This window comes from Octodon degus, unplaced genomic scaffold, assembly GCF_000260255.1.
Source record: "Octodon degus isolate 3935 unplaced genomic scaffold, OctDeg1.0 scaffold00143, whole genome shotgun sequence".
In the NCBI taxonomy this organism is placed as follows: Eukaryota; Metazoa; Chordata; class Mammalia; order Rodentia; family Octodontidae; genus Octodon; species Octodon degus.
The window spans coordinates 1,713,973-1,732,174 of NW_004524719.1; the positions used below are offsets into that span (position 1 = coordinate 1,713,973).

At 37.2% G+C, this 18,202-nt stretch overlaps 1 protein-coding gene across 2 annotated transcripts in view; it reads right to left on the reverse strand.

Moving 5' to 3' along the window:
- The window catches only part of Cdh18 (cadherin 18), a 357,410-nt gene that overhangs the window by 55,678 nt on the left and 283,530 nt on the right, over positions 1-18,202 (reverse strand). For both annotated transcript variants that reach the window (XM_004641813.2, XM_012517046.2), the window contains exon 7: positions 4,853-4,989. In XM_004641813.2, coding sequence (XP_004641870.1) covers positions 4,853-4,989 — 137 coding nt within the window. The remainder of the gene's footprint in view (positions 1-4,852; positions 4,990-18,202) is intronic.

The window sequence follows — 18,202 nt, forward strand, 5'->3', positions numbered from 1 at the left end:
TTGGTTATACATGTACATATTTGTCTATGTCTACATCAACATGTAACATTTATATCAACACACTATATACAAACATTGATATGCAGTTAATGTTCTCTTCTTGAAAAATGCAGACTAACACAGGACAGATGTATATTTGGGAGCAGGGCAGACCATTCAGGATGACTTTATATTCAATCTTTATCTGTAGCCTGAATCCACACACTATCTTCCCTGTGAAATGTATGATAATCCTCTCCCAGAGACAGATACACCAACTTCCATTCTTTTCCAAGCCCTGAATAAGAGCCTATTTCCATAATGAGAAGCTCTGATGTGAAGTTCTGCTTTCTTATTTTTGCATTAGGTTATTAAATTCTTCCCCAAAAAAATAATGACTTCCACATACTTAGTGCCTAAAGTACCACATTGTCTTGCAAGTTTTGCTTATTAATACATTCAGAGTGAGTTATTTAGTGCGTAATTTAGTACAGAGAACTTACAGTTTACCAAACCAAAGTGTTAGAATGATGAATAAGAAAACACAAAATTTTAAGAGGTGAAGAACAGCAAATATGCAACATACCCTAAGGAATTCAGGGAGGGGATAAGCTAAGAGCTGATTGGCTTTGGCAGTTAGGAAGTCACTGAAAGCCACTTAGGCAGGATATAAGGAGCAGTAGGGATAAAAATATACCTCACACTAGATTTCATAAAAGGAAAATTAAATCATATCATGGAGGTCTAAAGCAAAATCCTTTATCCTCTCAGAAATATAAGATAGTAATCCATTTTTTGCAGTATATCACACAGTATGGCAGGCCAAATTCTAATGATCATCCCAAGTTCCACCCCCTTGGTACTTCAACCAAACCTGAACCTATTAACTCTAGTGATAGGATTTTGCTGTGTAAGTCAAGTCCAAAACCAGCTGATTTTATGATACACAAATATTAGGTGGTTCTGACCCAATCAGGAAACAGACCATTTTTTACCTGGTAACACAGAAGAAACTCAGAGATTAAAAGCATGGGGTGGGCTCACCCTTGTTGGTAGAAAGTGAGGCTGTGTGAGAGGTGAGTGGGCCTCCTCATTGGTGGTGAATATTTTAGTGCTGTTACTGATGACAACAGCCTGCTGTGGCCGCAAAGCCACACGTTCCCCACCATGCATTCCGGAGGAGGACGGCTGCCTCAGGTGATAAGCATTAGGGAAAGGAGACCGTACTTCGTTTTGTCAAGGAAGTAGGTTCTTTCAAAATGAATTAGAAATAGGAACTGCTGAGAGTTACCTGGCAAGAGGCCACTCTACTTCAAATATGATTTGTACTTTTTGGCCCCGAAGTAGAAAGACCAGTGGGACCTACCTGGATAACCTGCAACTATCTGTTAACAAACCAAAAGAATGTAAATTTCCGAGGAATTGGGTAATGAGATACATGGGAGACATTGCTGCCTATTCTACATCAGTAAAATGGAAATGCCTTTCATCTTCACAGATTCAAATTGTTTGTAAAATTATACCATGAAAATTCTACTTCTCAGACAGACGCTTTCTTTCCCTCAATAAATATATTCTCCTCATAAAAAAAAAATTCCAGCTGACTTACAGTTGTGTACAATGGCATCACGAAATGATAGCATCACCTGGAAATGTGTTTCTGGTCACTACCGTGTGACTGAGCAGTTGAACAAGCAGTTGATCCCTCTCGGAATGCTCCCACAATTTTCCGGGGTGACATGCATCATGCTCCAGTGATGCCCTCCGCATGAAGACTGCTCAGGAAGCACAAGCAAACTCTTCTTAAATTGCACACCTTTGCTTTGTCCTTTTATTCCTTTAAATCTTGAAGCCCACTCTCCTCTGTCTATTAGGACCATCTGTATCTATTTAATCAAACCCATGGGTAGGCTACAAAGCATGTTCAAACAATATTGAAAACAACTGGTAGAACAGCTCTTCAGAAACTGTTACCGCTAAGATGTTGTAAAATCTAATTTGAAAATCCTGCAACCACATTTCCAGAGCAGAAGGAATCAGAAAATATTTACCTGGTGGCTGAGGTTGAAGTTAAGACTTGAAAACAATTATACATGGAAGAGCTCCTGCAAATACCAAGAGGCTCCTCGACCAAATAATCCCTGGGTGATTGTGCACTGTCCTAAAAGCACTCTTCAAGCATAGCTATAAAATGTTAACTAATGTCACAATTACTATTCACTTGTTTATGGTTAGGATTAAATTATATTTCAGTAATGCTCACTGAAGTGGCCTCCAAAGCTTTTATATTACTATACATAAAAAGTCAAGATATTGCAATTTATTGTTCTGTTTTACTTAACAAGTATGTATTAACTCAATTCTTGTAAATGTGAACAAATAATAGAAAAAGAAAGTCACCTTATAAATGTGAATTTATAAACCTCATGAATGTTTAGTAGTTATTTTAGTAGATGCAGACATTTCCATTGGTAATGACTTCAAGTAGTATAGACCTTCAGAAGGCATGTGCTCACAGGCATTTAGAAATCATTTCCCAAGTCACAGCTGCCACTTGGGCACAGGTGTGATGAGAACTAATGTGGAGTGCGGTTCTGCTCCAAGTTTCACAGGAGCTGATGCATCTTTCTAAAAGTTTTGCTCAATGCTGTCACCACATATTCTGGGACTTCTCAACTCTCCATTCTTTCTCTTTCTCACTCATTTCAATGAGTCATTATTTAATGTTTATTTAATAGTCCTCAGGTAACTAAAGACATCCTTTTCCATCAACCTGGTTATTTTGAAAATAAAAATTAACCTGAAGAATAACAAAGAAAGCAATCCATACATTCTTTTTAATATCACTTAAAAGTAACTATGACAAGCTTGTTCTAATTCAACCATTGAATGGAAGCCACTGACTCTACTTTGCCTATGAAAGTAATACAAAATTTTCAAGGAATGTAAGGTTGATGTATAAAAAAAGGTAATGAAAAAGTTCGTAAGAATGCAATGAAATATCATCTTATGTCCATAAAACAGTTACAATAAGGGCCAGCCAGATAGCTCAGTGGGGTTAAAGTGCCTGCTTAAGCACATGCAGGGAGTCCCTGTGCTGGCCCCGCCCTGGGGGGCACTTAGAAGGCGACTGAGACTGGGCATGGGGGCACGCCCTGTAAGCCCAGCACTTGGGAGGTTGAAAACTGGAGAATCACTATGAGTCTGACCTTCATAGTGAGAAGCTGTAGACCCTGTCCTAAGTACAGAGAGAGAGAAATATATATATTTAACATATAAATGGTAGTGACAATATGGGGACTTTGGGATCCCATAATTTAAGGAATGAAAAATGGTGTCACCATTTAGAAAGCCAATAGTTGATGGTATAATTACCCTGTGAGTAAGAATACTATATATATTATAGATGTAGATATATATGTCTCTATCTATCTATCTATCTATCTGTCTATCTATATGAAATGTGACCTCAATGAATGCAAACTTTATGTCATGAATGTTAGGAAAAAATTACTAATATCAACAAGAATAAAAATAGGAAAAGAGGATTTAGAGGAGAATGGAGTGAGACAGGAGAGAAATGAGAAATAGATTTAGAAAAAAAAGGAAACAAGGTATATACTGTACATATATCAAATCCCCAACATGATTGTAAGCTGTATGTATTTCAAATATGTGCTAGTGGAAAATGAAAAGGACACAGAACTGTACCTGTGAAAGGAAATCCAAGCCTGCAAGAAGCTAGGCACAGACCTTCACACTAACGCTCCAACACCAATCTCATTAGAAAAAAAAAAAGTGAAACAAAACAAAAGTCAGTAATATGATGAACAATTAAAGTGTTGCATGTAAAACCATAGAATAGTTTTGGAAATAAAAATGGAGGAAATAGTGATGACACCTAATATAGTACAGATGACCCTTGAAATAAATCTGTATTTTCAGTGTCCTATACTCTGGAGGAAAAGAATGAATACAATTTCATTTTACATAATTTTATTGTAATTGGCATTAGTTATGTTTTGGAACAGGGAATTGAACTGAGGACCTTGCACCTGCTGAGCATGTGCTTGTGCCACTGAACTACATTCCCGGCCACACAGAATTATTCTTTCTCTTAATATATTCATTTTTCCTGAAAAATTTGAGTTCTGTTAAATTTATGAGTTTAAATCTTTCTCGAATCTTTACATAGATTTTCATACAATGGTCACAAGTATGGATCTATTTTCTAAGAGACTTGTTTTAATTTTAACACAGTCCTAACTATTGATATTTACATTTGCATTCTTATGGACTTAAGTATTCACCACAATGTAATATCCTGTTCTGACTGTGGAGTGACACAGAGTCTTCCCTACGTTTATAAAATAGGTTTTACTTGAAGAAGGAAGCCATTGGCCTGCTTTTGAATTTCCACAAATCATTGTTTAATCTCAGTTCTATAAAGTTAACTGGATTTTAAACAATGAATATCATTAATAAAATTATCCAAGTGCAACTTTAGATTTTCCAAATGTCTTAAAGTGCTCCATGTGAAATAACTTTCATTTGATGATTTGGTGGCTTAATCCTAGCACACACACATAACATAGAAAGACTCACAACCAGGAAGAGAGGCAACATTTTTGATTCAAAGTTGAAGGGAAAGGCTTCTGTTGTGTCATTTTTTACAACTATCTCAGACTTACAGTATAGGAAATGGCATCTGTAGCATTCCCTCTACATGAGTAAATTTATCTCATGTGCTTTGTAAATGTTGCTACATTTTTCAGCAAACCCACAAATGGCTTGCGCATAATCTGAAGGGAAACTTTACATAAGCCTTCATGTGTAAAAGCCAGATCATCCTGTAACACGGAAGGCAGTTTACCGTTTTCTGAAGCAGCAACTGTGATGTTGTACCACGGGGTCTCTTCCCTGTCCAGAACTTTGGAAGTCTTAATGGTTCCAGTATTGGCATCAATGTTGAAAAATCTGTCCTCTTCAGCATTATAGTTGATGGAGTATCTGTAGAAAGAAAAAAAAGCAAGCGTCTTCCTTTGCTTTGAGGCTATAATGCAGAAAATATAACCGAAATATAACCATTGAATCAAATATATTAAAACATTAAATAGTGTTTAATTTCTATAGTTGACATTTAAGATTTACTCAATTAACCTACAACAATTTTACATAGACAACAGCAACTGTTTTTCCCTCATGCCTTAACTATCACGGCTATATTGTTTATAGTTATTCAAACAATGTTCTCTTTTAAAAATTATAAAATTTCATGAAATAAGAGTAGATAGCAGCATCACAGGCATTAAGAAAGAAGTGAAAAAATGATTTCTGGAGAGTTTGAAGTATGTTGGGAAAAACAGTTGAGCAAACATCTCTTGGTATGAGCAACATTTTAGTGATCACAGATTTCAGAGGGGAATTTATGTTGGCGTCTCATCCCAGTTGAGATTCGAAGGCAAGTGTGAAATGTAAAATACTCACAATCCTTACCTGCTTGTCTTTGTTACTTTATTTGTCTTAGTCCGTGATTAGTTAAACAGTAAGAAAAATAGGAAGTGAAACTATAAGCCACCAGTAGCACTAGCCTGACAGAACTTGGCAGGGGTTTTGCACATTAGTTTTGGCCTGCAGCTTCCTTGGGCAACAGCCAGAGCTGAAAGCGCTAATCTACACCTTCCCCAGGTCTTGGTTTCATAGACCCTCCATGGGAGTTACATGCCTGCCCAGCCATTTCAGCAAGCCCAGCATGCCCATCCACTCAGCTCACTCCAGCGGCGGGAAGAGACGCTCGGGGCAGAGGTGATGCCTGTGAGCTCCCCAGCCAAGGAAGAGTGAAGAGGCAGGAATGCGTGTGCTCAGCTGGCTGAGCCGGCAGAGGAAGGACGGCCTTGCTCCGCGGGTGTACATGTGTCCACAGGTGCATTCGCTAGAATGCCAAATGCTTCTTCTTCTTCTCTAAGGAGAGTTTCCTTATGTTACGTTACAGATGATTGTATCTGTAACGTATAGTGGTGACTGCTTTAGGGAAAGGCTGCGTTTCTGTAACGTGCCGTGTTCATTTCGTACCCTTTAGCTTCTTTCTTGGCCTTCGCCTCCCTCTGCTTTGCTTCCTTGTGCTATGACAGTACAGGTCATTCTTATTCTGAAAAATCTGGCACTGTGAATATGAATAAATAATGGAGTCAACAATTATATGTTCCATAAATCTTCCTAGATAATTTTCAAAGCTATTTAAGGGGATAATTTATGTTTTTGCTTCTAATACTTCTTCAATCTCAGCAAACTAAATTTCATCTAGACCTAAAGGTAGAAATGAATTGCTTACTTGAAAGGAGAGCGACGATAGGAGAAGGACATTTACGGCAGAGGGAACTCAGGTGTCAAGGTCCTAGTTAAATAAAAAGGTTATTCTGAACCATGGAGGGAGATCCTGCCACAAAACATTAAATAAAATGGCTGACAATGCTTTGCTCAAGGTGCAGGCCTTGGGTTTGATGGTGCTGGCGGGAGGGAGGTGCAAATAAAATTGATGTGTTTCTACGTGACTGTGCAGAGTGAGTCGGATGGGTGTCCAGGGCTAAAATCCTGCAGCATGCACCAAAAGGTTTTACTCTGTTATAAAAGAAACTGGAAAAACTGTCAATGAAAAGAGTAACAGACTCACTCATCTTCTGGAAACATGGCAGTGGCTATTTTAAGCTTGAACTGTGGAAAGTGCCGAAGAATTTAAAAGAAAAGAAATCATATTGGACAAAGATGTAAAAATGGCATGAATTACAAGACCCAGGGCCATATATCAATTATAAATATAAAAAGCTTTTAGAGGGGCATTTGTAAAGGTGACAGATTGCAAATGTCTCCTGTGTGGAAGTGTGTATGTGCCTGTGTATTATTTTTCATTATGCAATTCACAGGCCCAGGAACTTGGGAAAAACAGAAGGAGAAACGTAAGGTAAAATCAATTGCTTGAACATAGAACATCAAAGATGCAAACTACATCAGTATAAGGAAGGAAAAGGAAATGGTAAATATGGCAGTGGATTTCCAATGTATTCTCTGAATAGATACCATAAATTTGATGTAAATCAGCATAAATTTAAACTAAGGTAAATAGCATTATCTCACATAGAAAAAATATTGTGAGAGAAAAGAAAAAAAGTCTTAGCACTAAAGGCACACAAGACTGAGACTAGTGAAGTTCAATGTAAATGCAGAAAAGATGGAAACAGGATTAAGGGGATTCCAGACACCAGGAGCCCACAACCAGAGAGTGACACAGAAGTTGGTGGAAGATGCAGTTCGAGGGAGGCAGTGAAAGCAATGAGCTCTCCGAGGAAGCTGGGTGATGCTCACAAGCACTGATTGGGGCTGGGGAGGGAAACATGGTGTGCTGACTTGCTAAGCTAAATCTCAAAAGTGTAAAAGTAGTTATTGCAGTGGATTCCAAGGCTATTGCTACTCCAAAATAGTAAAGTAACATACGGGCCTTGAATAATTAATATGCCATGATAAGGTAGAAAATATAAGAAAATAAATATGGCTCAGAAAGAGAGCACATCGAATGTCACTACACACAAGTAAGCGCCTGACTCACGGCAATTTCAGGCGGCTTTGCCTGGATGGACATCAGGGAAACAGTGCAGTATATCACCCCGGAAGCTGGAGTTTTCTCATTTACAGCACTATAAACGTGAGGAAACATGAAGCATTTTCTGAATTACATGGGATGATCCATTTGAAAGAAGGGAACATCTAAAATGGTCATATTCATGAGAAAGAAGACTTTATTTCCAGAGCACAAAAATAGCAACTTGCCATTGAAATTAACAAAAACATTTTCATAGTAACATTAAAACACTATGAAAAGCTGGGTGAAAATATAGGGTAGGTAATTTCTGTGCTAGAGATATTGCAAAATTCATCACTTTTTATAGAACTGAGACTGTAGCTGTCACATGATTATTTGTCACTCTAGACATAATTTGCCAGTGGGATAAGCAGAACATATTGAGAAGGTATAAAATCTTTCAACAGTCCATAAATACACAAGCACAAATATGGTAGAAAACATTAATACCGAAGTGCAGACTGAGATTAGAAAATGCAAACATTCAAAGGAATTTATGAGCTCATTAGTAAAAATTATGTCTCCAAAGAGATAGACTGTAGAATTTATAACTGTGTGATTAAAATAAGCAATTGATCAGTGTAAATTTTGTTCTGTTCTAGTAATAACTACATATTAATTGAAGAAAGTTAAAAATGGAAACACATTTTTTAAGAGTAAATGTACAAGTATGAAGACAAACAGATATTCATTCGAGATCTTACAGAGTAGTATTGTCATTGCGCCGAAAACATTCTAATTTTTGCACTGGTGTTGATATCAAGAATAATTCTGATAGCATCATTTTCTAGGGCCTGATGCTGAGAATGAACGTGAATTGGGTTGAGTGTGTGAATTTTTGTCAAACTGACAAGAAAAAAAAATTCAGTGAGTTTATTTACTGGCTACTTTATCATTTAAAGTAAGCTGCCATCAATTGGCTTTGAGGAAACTGTTCATTTATGATTATTTTAAGAAAAAAATATTCTCTACCTGAAAAATCAGATGACCTCAAACTGGAACATGTTATTCAACCTCAAAGTCTGAAATAATTGTCATCAAAGAGGAGAATAAATAGCTATCAATGGGGTAAGAACGAACACCTATAAAATGGTGCGAATGTGCTCCATTTGAAGAAAATAATTATTTCCCAACTTTCCTTTAGAAAGCCTGGTGACTCATTTTGTTTATCAGCTAAATACATAATCTGGAAGTGTATAAATATTTTTGTTGTGGTCCTCTCCGCCCTTCCAGAAACTTCAACCTGGGTTTAAACAAACAAACAAACAAACAAACACAACATAAATGCTAACATTAGTGGATAAATACATTTGGCTTCATTTTTTATTTGGATTTTGAAAAATAAAATATACGCTTAACTTTTAGAAAAATAGCAGCTATACTGCTGGACTGCATCCTCAAACTATACTATTTACCTCTCTCTGTGGCTCCGCCTTCCTGAGAAATCAAAGTTGTGAGCGCCACACGCTGAGGGATTTTTTAATTCAAAGGGTGATCTTCATGCAGCAGCATGAATTTTGACTGAAGTAGAACTGAATAGTTCTGCTTAACGGCACTTGGATGTCTTCCCAGCAAAAGAAATAAAAACTTAGCAAAAGGGTAAATAGAAATGTCAAGGAAAAGAAGCTATTCAAAACTTTTTTAGTATTAAATACAAAACAAGTCCATGAGTTATTTCAAATTAAGAAGCGACAGTAGTCCATAAAGTTGTCTATAAAGAAAAGAATTTTTAAAACTGAAAATATTTTTAGTAGGTTATTTTTCAAATAATTTTTGAAATCCATTTGATTCTTAAATTCTTATACCTGTAAATATAAACTTTATGAAGTAATACACCCATAATTTAAATGTTATTTTTGTAAAATCTGTTGTTAAAAATTTTAGCTATGTCTGGAAAGCACAAAATCAAGTAAACCTTTGTTTAGAAAATGTGTTTCTTAAATTGAGATTTAAGGGTTGGCCAGAGAGCTCAGCAGATTAAAGTGCTTGCTCAGGCAGGTGCATGGACCAGGGTTCGATCCCAGTGTGTTGTGCTGGCCCCGCCCTCAGGGCACACTGAGACAGGGACTGAGAGCGGGCATGGTGGTGCTGGCCTATAATTCCACAACTTGGGAGGCTGAAAACAGGAGGATCACTACAAGTCCCATCTGTGTAGAGAGACCCCTTAGACTTTGCACTAAATACAAAAATAAGTAAATATAAATAAATAAATTGAGATTTATGATGGAAATGTGTAGTTGGAATTTAAGGTTTTTAAAAAATTGAGGGAAGCCAGGGAGATAGCTCAGTAGAATAAGAGCTTGCCTGGCAAGCACGAGGGCCTGAGTTCAATCCCCGTTTCTGCCAAAAAAAAAAGAATAAAATAAAATAAAATAAAAAATAAAGAAATTGAGATCTCTGCTATCAAAACAAATCAATGTAAGTTGAAGTAGAAAGACATCGAAGAAAGTAAGCCACATAGAATTCATGAATGGTGCTTTGATTTTTTCTTTCCGGCACTGTGTTCTGACATGATGGATCTAGACAAGACAAATAAACAAACAAGAAAAAACTCCCCATACAATGATCTGCTTCTGAAAAAATATCTAGATCTGAACAGCATTTTTATTTCTCATACTGTATACCTGAAATAATTTCTATAGGAAGTTCAATAAAACTGAATTAATTTTTCTTCTACAAACATTAGTGTGCATATATAGTGTTGCTTAGTCTCATAGTTACTGCATTAAACAAAATGGAGAATCTGTTTATATGTAATCCTAATGTGAAATTAATTAACTAATTAGTTAGTTAATTTTTAAGTATTTTGCTAGATATTATTATGCCAATAACTCATTCTGTCTCATCATCCAGAACACTATAATTTAGTGCATACAATATACATTTATAGATTTTCAATATCATTCTATACACAGATTACATATATCATTTTTGAAATTAGTTAAATTAATTTGAGGAATAGCTTTCAAATTTTCCCTCCTTTCCAGTGTGCTGTGGGCTTGTTTTCCCTCTCACTGACAAGTATCTAAATATTGAAAAAAGAATAAATGATTTCATAATTAACATACTATTTCAGAAAAGTCATAGTTTGGGAATATTTTCAAGTGTGATGAAATTAACAATAACTAATGACAGCCTTCTATATTTGAGATGGACTCTAAGGGGGGACAAGGACTGGCACAATGAGCATATCCAGGGACACTGTAGGTCCGTCTACAGACACTGGCCAGAAGTATTAATGTGTGGAAAAACCCTGAGATGGATGTAGAGCTGTTGCGGCACGAGGTTTGTGATACACCATTGCGGCCTTCGTACCACTAAGTCTCCACAACGTTTTGTGTGCAACAACTGCAAACATGATGTCATTACTAGATGCCACTGTGGAACTTGCCAGTGATCAATAAGACATTTGCTGTGAAGTATTAGTAATCTAGCAATTGGCTAGAAAACTCAGTTAAGTTGGTGTCATCTTGAATTTGTCAGGTAGTCCTTAAAATCCCTCTAATTGTACAAAGTTCCTATGCGAACCCGAAATAATCTTGCAATCACAGAGAAACGGGCCCATTCACAAATTACTAAGTGTAGGAAAATGTACTGGAGAGTTGCCATGCCAACATACAAATGTGGGCCTTAAGCCATATTCTCACAAGTGCTTTCTGTTCTGATGTACAATGTATACACAGTTTATATTACTAGTTATGTGATTCCAGGCCAAGAGAGAAGACAAAACGCAACGCACTATATCAAAGTAATATAAAGATTCATTATTGAAATTAATATTTTTCAGACAAATAAGCAGACAAGCTGAGACTGTCATAAGGAATAAATGTGTTAATGATTATCTTTATTGAAGTGTTTTCTTCAACGAATTGCCTAATTCATCATTTTCACTCAATGTCCCTTTTATTAGCGAGGCATAGGCCAAAGAGAATCATCACTCAAAAACTTTCTAGAAAAGTTCTTTTTATTCCCCTAAGAACATTTGGTGCTTCAAAAGCACTTACTCTTTTTATTATATCCTGCCCATCTCACTACCAAAAATATATTTAGAACTTACATAATGAAAAGCTTTTTCTGCAGTGATTTGAGAAGCATGATTTTACAGAAGTAACAGAAGATCTCTTTGCAGCATCTCACTTCTGATAGTTGGAGCTACCACATGTGAATGATAAAGCAAAATTCTTTGAAATTTTATACACTAGTTATTTTGTAAGTTTTATTGAGTATGATCAATAGTTAGAGTAAATTTGAGTAATATGTTCCCCCTGTTTATCTATCTTTATGTAATTTATTGCACAAGGCAATACTTAAAACAATCTTTATTTTAGAAATAAAATAAAAGATCACTTGTCACATAATAAGTCAAGTGCTTCATAAAATGTGCAGTATATAATAAACATATTTTGAAAAATATCTAAGTACCTATACAAAACCTTAATCCAATGAAACAAAAAATGAGCAAAAACATCATGTGTAATTATTATTTATGATGCTAAAGAAGATTTCAGAAATTCTAAGAATCTTGCATTCTACAAATGTTATGAAAAACTTCAGAATTTTTCATTTACTTTTAACAGTCACATAAAATCTGAAAATCATTTGGATGTTAATTGCTTTTCAGGAAATCGAGGGAATCATTTAATCAGGGCATCTTTATTTACTCCAGGGCTGAATGAATAGTGGAACACATCCCCCAATCCAAGGGGGAAAAAAAAAACAGATTTCTTTTTCTGCAACAAGAGTGCTCTCTGGTGTGGATGCCACAGGTAGTGATGCCAAAGTAATCATAAAATGAATTCCATCAGACTTGAAAGATCTTCCAAAGTCTTCTATTATATTTATTAATGAATGACAGTATAACCATCTTGCTATTTTAAATTTAGTTATTTATATTTTGATTGAGGCCAGCCATATTGTCTTCCCAAGATATAGATCTATTCATCTATAAAAGAACAGTACTGTTTCAGCCATTTCTTGGTCCCCTTAAAGCCTCCAGTGTCATATGTTCGTGATGTACATAACAAAGTCTTTTATGAATCAAAAATACGCAATATGATACATTTACAAAACACACATTGTAGAACCAGGTTTTTAGGGAGAGGCTGCTTCCTGTCCACCTCTTCTCAGCATTAAATAGTGCTGATGCATTGTCACATGTTTTTAGCAAATTCAGGCACAGATTTCATGAACATCTTTGAAAGAATGAACTGATGAGACCATAACGATGGTTATATTATCATCAACAGTCTAAAATTATATAATTAAATTTAATCTACAGAAAAAAGTGTTTGCTTATAAGAGATCATTTTTACATGAGGACATATTGAAATTAATTTCACAGATATCCTTCAACTTCTTTTTACAAAAGTTTGAATCCTATATTCAAACTCAATATTTCCTTTAATCTCCCTCTTTGACTTTGCCATAGACCTTAACATTTATTTTGAAATACCACCTATTGTTTAGTGGTTCTAGCATCCAAGATTAGTGTAGGATTCCTAAATGCCACCTCATCATAGATAATGTGAACCCTTTGCCTACCAAGGCCACGGTAATTACAGGAGTCAACTGAGCAAGCCTGGGTATTCCCTGAAAAGGCTGGGAAATCTGAAAGCTCACTTGATGTGAGAAACCTATTGTTTCAATCTGGACAATATTTTCAAATGTGATAAGAGTTTTACTCACCTTTTTGTTAGCATATAAACTGTCATCAGGAGCATTTAAAAAACCAAATATTTAATACTATTTTCTATTATTTTGAAGTCATTTTATAAAAAAAGCATTCAAATTTTAATGATGAGTAATTGTTCTGACTGTAAACTGTAAATTCAGATTGTGATTCTCACGGAATTAATGCAAGATGCGGAGCAGTGGGCATGGGGACATCGCCTACAACCTCTGCACAGTGAGACTGAGACGAAAAGTCTTCAACTTACCCACTTTGGACCACCAGGTATGTCCACTACATAGTGAAGCTGTGTCTCAAAAAACAACAAAACAAACAAAGTCACAAAGAAAAGCAAAAAGAAGGGAAAGGAAAATAAAATAATGAGGACACATACTGTCTGATTTATGTAAATTCAGCAAAGCTGCCCATCACAGGAGAAATATGATTGGGACTCTCTAAAACATTTGTCTTACATTAAATACAGGAGTATCATAGCTCTATGGTGGCACTGAGAACTTAAACACACTTTGGCTTCTGAGGGGCAATGTCATTTCCTTTTTCCATTTAAGGAAGGGAGCCATAAGAGAGCTACTCCGGGTATTCACATTTGATCAGTTTTTCGAAGATCTGAAGCATCTGCTTGGGCTTTCTGGTTAGTTTTTTAAAACTCGTAATATACTATAATTACAAATGTAGTGTATTCAGTTTTGGTTTTTGTTAATTGATGTTTATGAAATGATTTATATTATGCTTTAAGAACAATGATTGTTTTCAGAGTAAATTGAGAGTAGGATTGCATTCTGACTTCAAAACTACTCTGTAAGCTTGGTCGCATGGATTCGTTCTCAGAGTTGTAGTTGCTGTACATGTATGACTGAACAAGGAGCACAGTTTCTTTGCGGTTTATTAAAGTTTTATAAACTAACACCTATGTCGCTTGTCAAGAAGTAGCTAGCAAGAAATGCACACTATTTTCAAATAGGCACATACTATAGAATCAATTTTCAAAAGCTCTGGAGTCTAAAATAGGCTCATCTCTCTGTAGCTAATAAGTGAACTTTCTGAATCGAATATTTCCATGCCAGGTAATATAGCTTACTGAAACCAAGTACTTTTTCTTTGCTGGTTAACGTTGAGTCTCTAATTTTATGCATTTTAAACAAAAGGTGATTGTTATATTGCCACAAGTTGTACATCTTATTTTAATTGGAAAAAATGAGCACTAGACAATGCATGCTGCAAGAAATTTGCAGAGCTGCACTAAGAGCTTAGAGCACTGAAATACAAAAGTCTAGAATCAGGAAGATTTTCACCAATGTCTGTAAGAACTAAACTGCCTTTTATTACCAATTCCACAAGCGTGGAGGTCGCTGAATATCAGGGTGCACTGCGATGTATACATCTGAAATTTTCATTTCCTTAATTACTACAAACATTTGGTCCCTGAGAAAGGTAACAGTATGAGGCTTGCTTTCTTGTTTGTTATTGTTTTCTATTGTCTTCTTTAATATTTGCACACTGAGCTCCATTGAATGACACATTTTTATTAAAATCAAAACTAGATTTATGTAAATTGTGCCCTGAAGTAGCAACAACTGAGTGTCTAATTATTCTAAGGAATATACAAGATTCATTTTAGTTTTGTAACCAAACAAAATGTATAAATAAGAACCGTGTAATAGATTTTTTTTTCATTGTTTTGTGTATTTGGTGCACGGTCTCACTATGCAGCTTAGACTCATAGTGGGCCTCCTGTTTTCAGCCTCCCTAGCACTGGGATTATAGGGCTGTGCCACTATTCCCGGACTCGGTCTCTGGCTCAGTGGGCCGCAGGAGAAAAAACTGTGTAATGGATTTTTACTTTCCTCTGTTACCATATGGAAACAAATTATCCATCCTTGTACATCAACACCTGGAAGAATGTATTTATCAAAGATGATACAATAATATTGGACAAATACTGAGACAATTAATAATACGTTGAACAAATGAGTTCTTCATACAAATAGTTTATTTGGTTGACCCAAAGGTATTGCAATATTTGCCTAACTTCATATGCATATGAATTGTTTATTGATTCATAGCTCCTCAAAACATTTTCTCAATAATATTTTATGAATATAGTAGTTTTAATAGTCTACCATTCAATTTTTTTTATTCTGTATCAGGATTTCTGAACTTTAGAACTATTGATGTTTGGGGCAACAGAATTTTTGTTGTAGGAGCTACATAGATGGTAAGGTGTGTAGCGTGGTCTCTGGCCTCTACCACTAGGGGCCAGTAGCACCCAGCCTAGCTAGTAGGGACTTGATACAGTTCCCCAAAATTCACAACAGGGTTTAGGGAGGTATTAGTCATGTGACTGAAACTTGAGAATGAACTTACTTCCCTTATAGGAAGAGGCAGCCAGGTAGCTACCTAACTTTCCAGAATGTGTGAGTGTCAGGCCTGGCCAGTCTCAGTCTGTTCCCAGCCTCCTAATTCCTAGCTTTCTAAGATATAAATTTGAATTGGTAACTAGTCATCCTGGCCAAGGTTATGTGTTACAGCAATCAAAGTAGCGAAAACAGGAAATCGCTACCAGGATTCAGTATGGGACATGCATGAAACCTCATGAATGATTAGCCCTTATCAAAAACAAAGAAACACACGGACATTATTTGCTTCCATTCTTTCTTGTAGCCATATGAGGACACAGCAAAGAGACAGCTGTCTGTCACGCAGGAAGCAGGCCCTCAGCAGACGCTTAGAGCAGGCACTTGGCACACTGGCTTTCCCGTCGCCAGAACAGTGAGAAATAGCCGTTTGGTTTATACTGCGTTATCCTAGGAACTTTGTGGCTGGTAGCAGTAATTTCATTTCTGAGCTAAGACCTTCTGGGAAATTGCTGCAGACCTCGTTCCGCGGCCCCTGTGGAGGAGCAGCCGTTCTGGCTTCCCATCAGAACCACGACGCTCAGCGGAACGCGGTGTTTTCACACACGTTTTGGCAAGAACAGCAATGCTGAAGGAAGCTCGCTCTACTCTTCAACAGAAAACCCAAAATACAAATACATGAAAGACTAAAATAAAGCAGAGGTGCTAGCGCAGTCAGACGTGGAGGAGTGAGTGGCGGGACTGCAGAGAGGCAGGAGGAGAGTGAAGGGACAGCAAACGAGCACCGATGTTCTAGACACATGTGAGTTCCTCAGAACCAATCCCTGACTCTCGGAAACACAAACTGATACCAACAATCTTGTGCTTGACCTTAATTTTAGGTTTTGGGGCTACATTTCATTGAGTATATTCCATCTTTTGCTTCATTCTCAAGCTTTCTTCTTATGTTTTGCTTTTTATTTATTTATTTTTTATTTTATTTTATTTACCTATTTATTTATTTATTTTTGTATTTTAGGGAAGGGTCTACAGGGTATTCAGGGTCTCACTACTAGATCGGACACATAGTGATCTGCCTGCTTACAGCCTCCCAAGAGCTGGGATTACAGGCTCGCGCCACCACGCCCAGTCTCAATTGCCATCTCAGCGGGCCTGCGCCCCTGGGGTGGGACCAGCACAGCCAGCCTGGGGATCAAACCTCCAGCCCCTGTGCCTGCTGGTAGATGCTTTAGTTCGCTGAGCTATTTAGCCGGCCCCTAACTATTCAGCCCAGCTTGTTTGTGGTATGATGTGCAGACATTTGGGCAAACATTTTTTCATGAGTTCTGTGAAGGGCTTTTTATATTAGATTAACGTTTAAATTCATGGGTTGGCCAGATAGCTCAGTGGACTAAAGCGCCCGCTTAGGCAGAGTGTAGCGCCGTGGTTCATCCCCGCTGTGCTGTACCCGCCCCGCTCCTGGGCGCGCTGATCCGCGATTGAGACTGCGCGTGGTGGCGCGGGCATGTAATCCCAGCACTTGGGAGGCTGTGAATAGGAGAGTCACTACGAGTGTGATGTTCTCAGTGAGACCTGTAGACCCTGTAGACCCTGTAGACCCTGTAGACCCTGTAGACCCTGTACTAAATACAGAAAAAATGGAATTCACTGATGTTAATTAAAATAGATCACTCCCTACAGTAGGGACCTGCCCAGCAAGTAACTGTAAAGTCTTAGTTCACCCAAGTTTTGTGTTCCTAGAACTGAGACATTTCTGCACACAGACAGTCTCTGGGCTCGAATCACAGTTTCTCCCTCGGACCCGGGACTGCAGAGCTGCAGGTGCACCTGCACAGCCGGGTGGAGCAGTGCCGCGTGCCCTTTCTCACCTTCGCTTTGGTTTCTTCTGTGTTTTTCTGCCCTTTGTGGCACACACACTCATCACACACCGCGCGCACGCACGCACACACACACACACACACACACACACACACACACATTAACTATGTAGGTCACGTTTCTACGGACATTTTTTGCTCATATAGCAATATTCATTTTCCAAACTCAATCCCTTTTCTGGACGTCAGGCTAAGGGGTGTGTGTGTGTGTGTGTGTGTGTGTGCGCGTGCTTCCTTACTATGTGAGCAACAGAATGCTTACAACTCTGTCCTTTTGCATATGATTGCACCTTTTATCTTTTGAAATTAATAATTGAAGACTACATCCATGGTATCAAAATGCAATTCTAACAATTATTTGACAGTTTTTATTCAATATTTTTGCATTGAACTAACACTACAAAATACTATAATTATCCATGAATTTGGTTTCTTTTGGCCAGCAATGCCTCACTGGTACATGACCTTTATGGGGTCATATTTTTAACAGATTGAAACAAATTAAACTCACAGTGAGGAGTTAAAAGTTCATTACAAAATGTGTCTTATAGAATTCTGAATTTTAATGTGCTTTAGTGTGCTGTCCTCTGGCTGGACAATGAATATATTGAATTTCTTTATCAGAAACTGATTTCTCTCTCTCTCTCTCTCTCTCTCTCTCTCTCTCTCT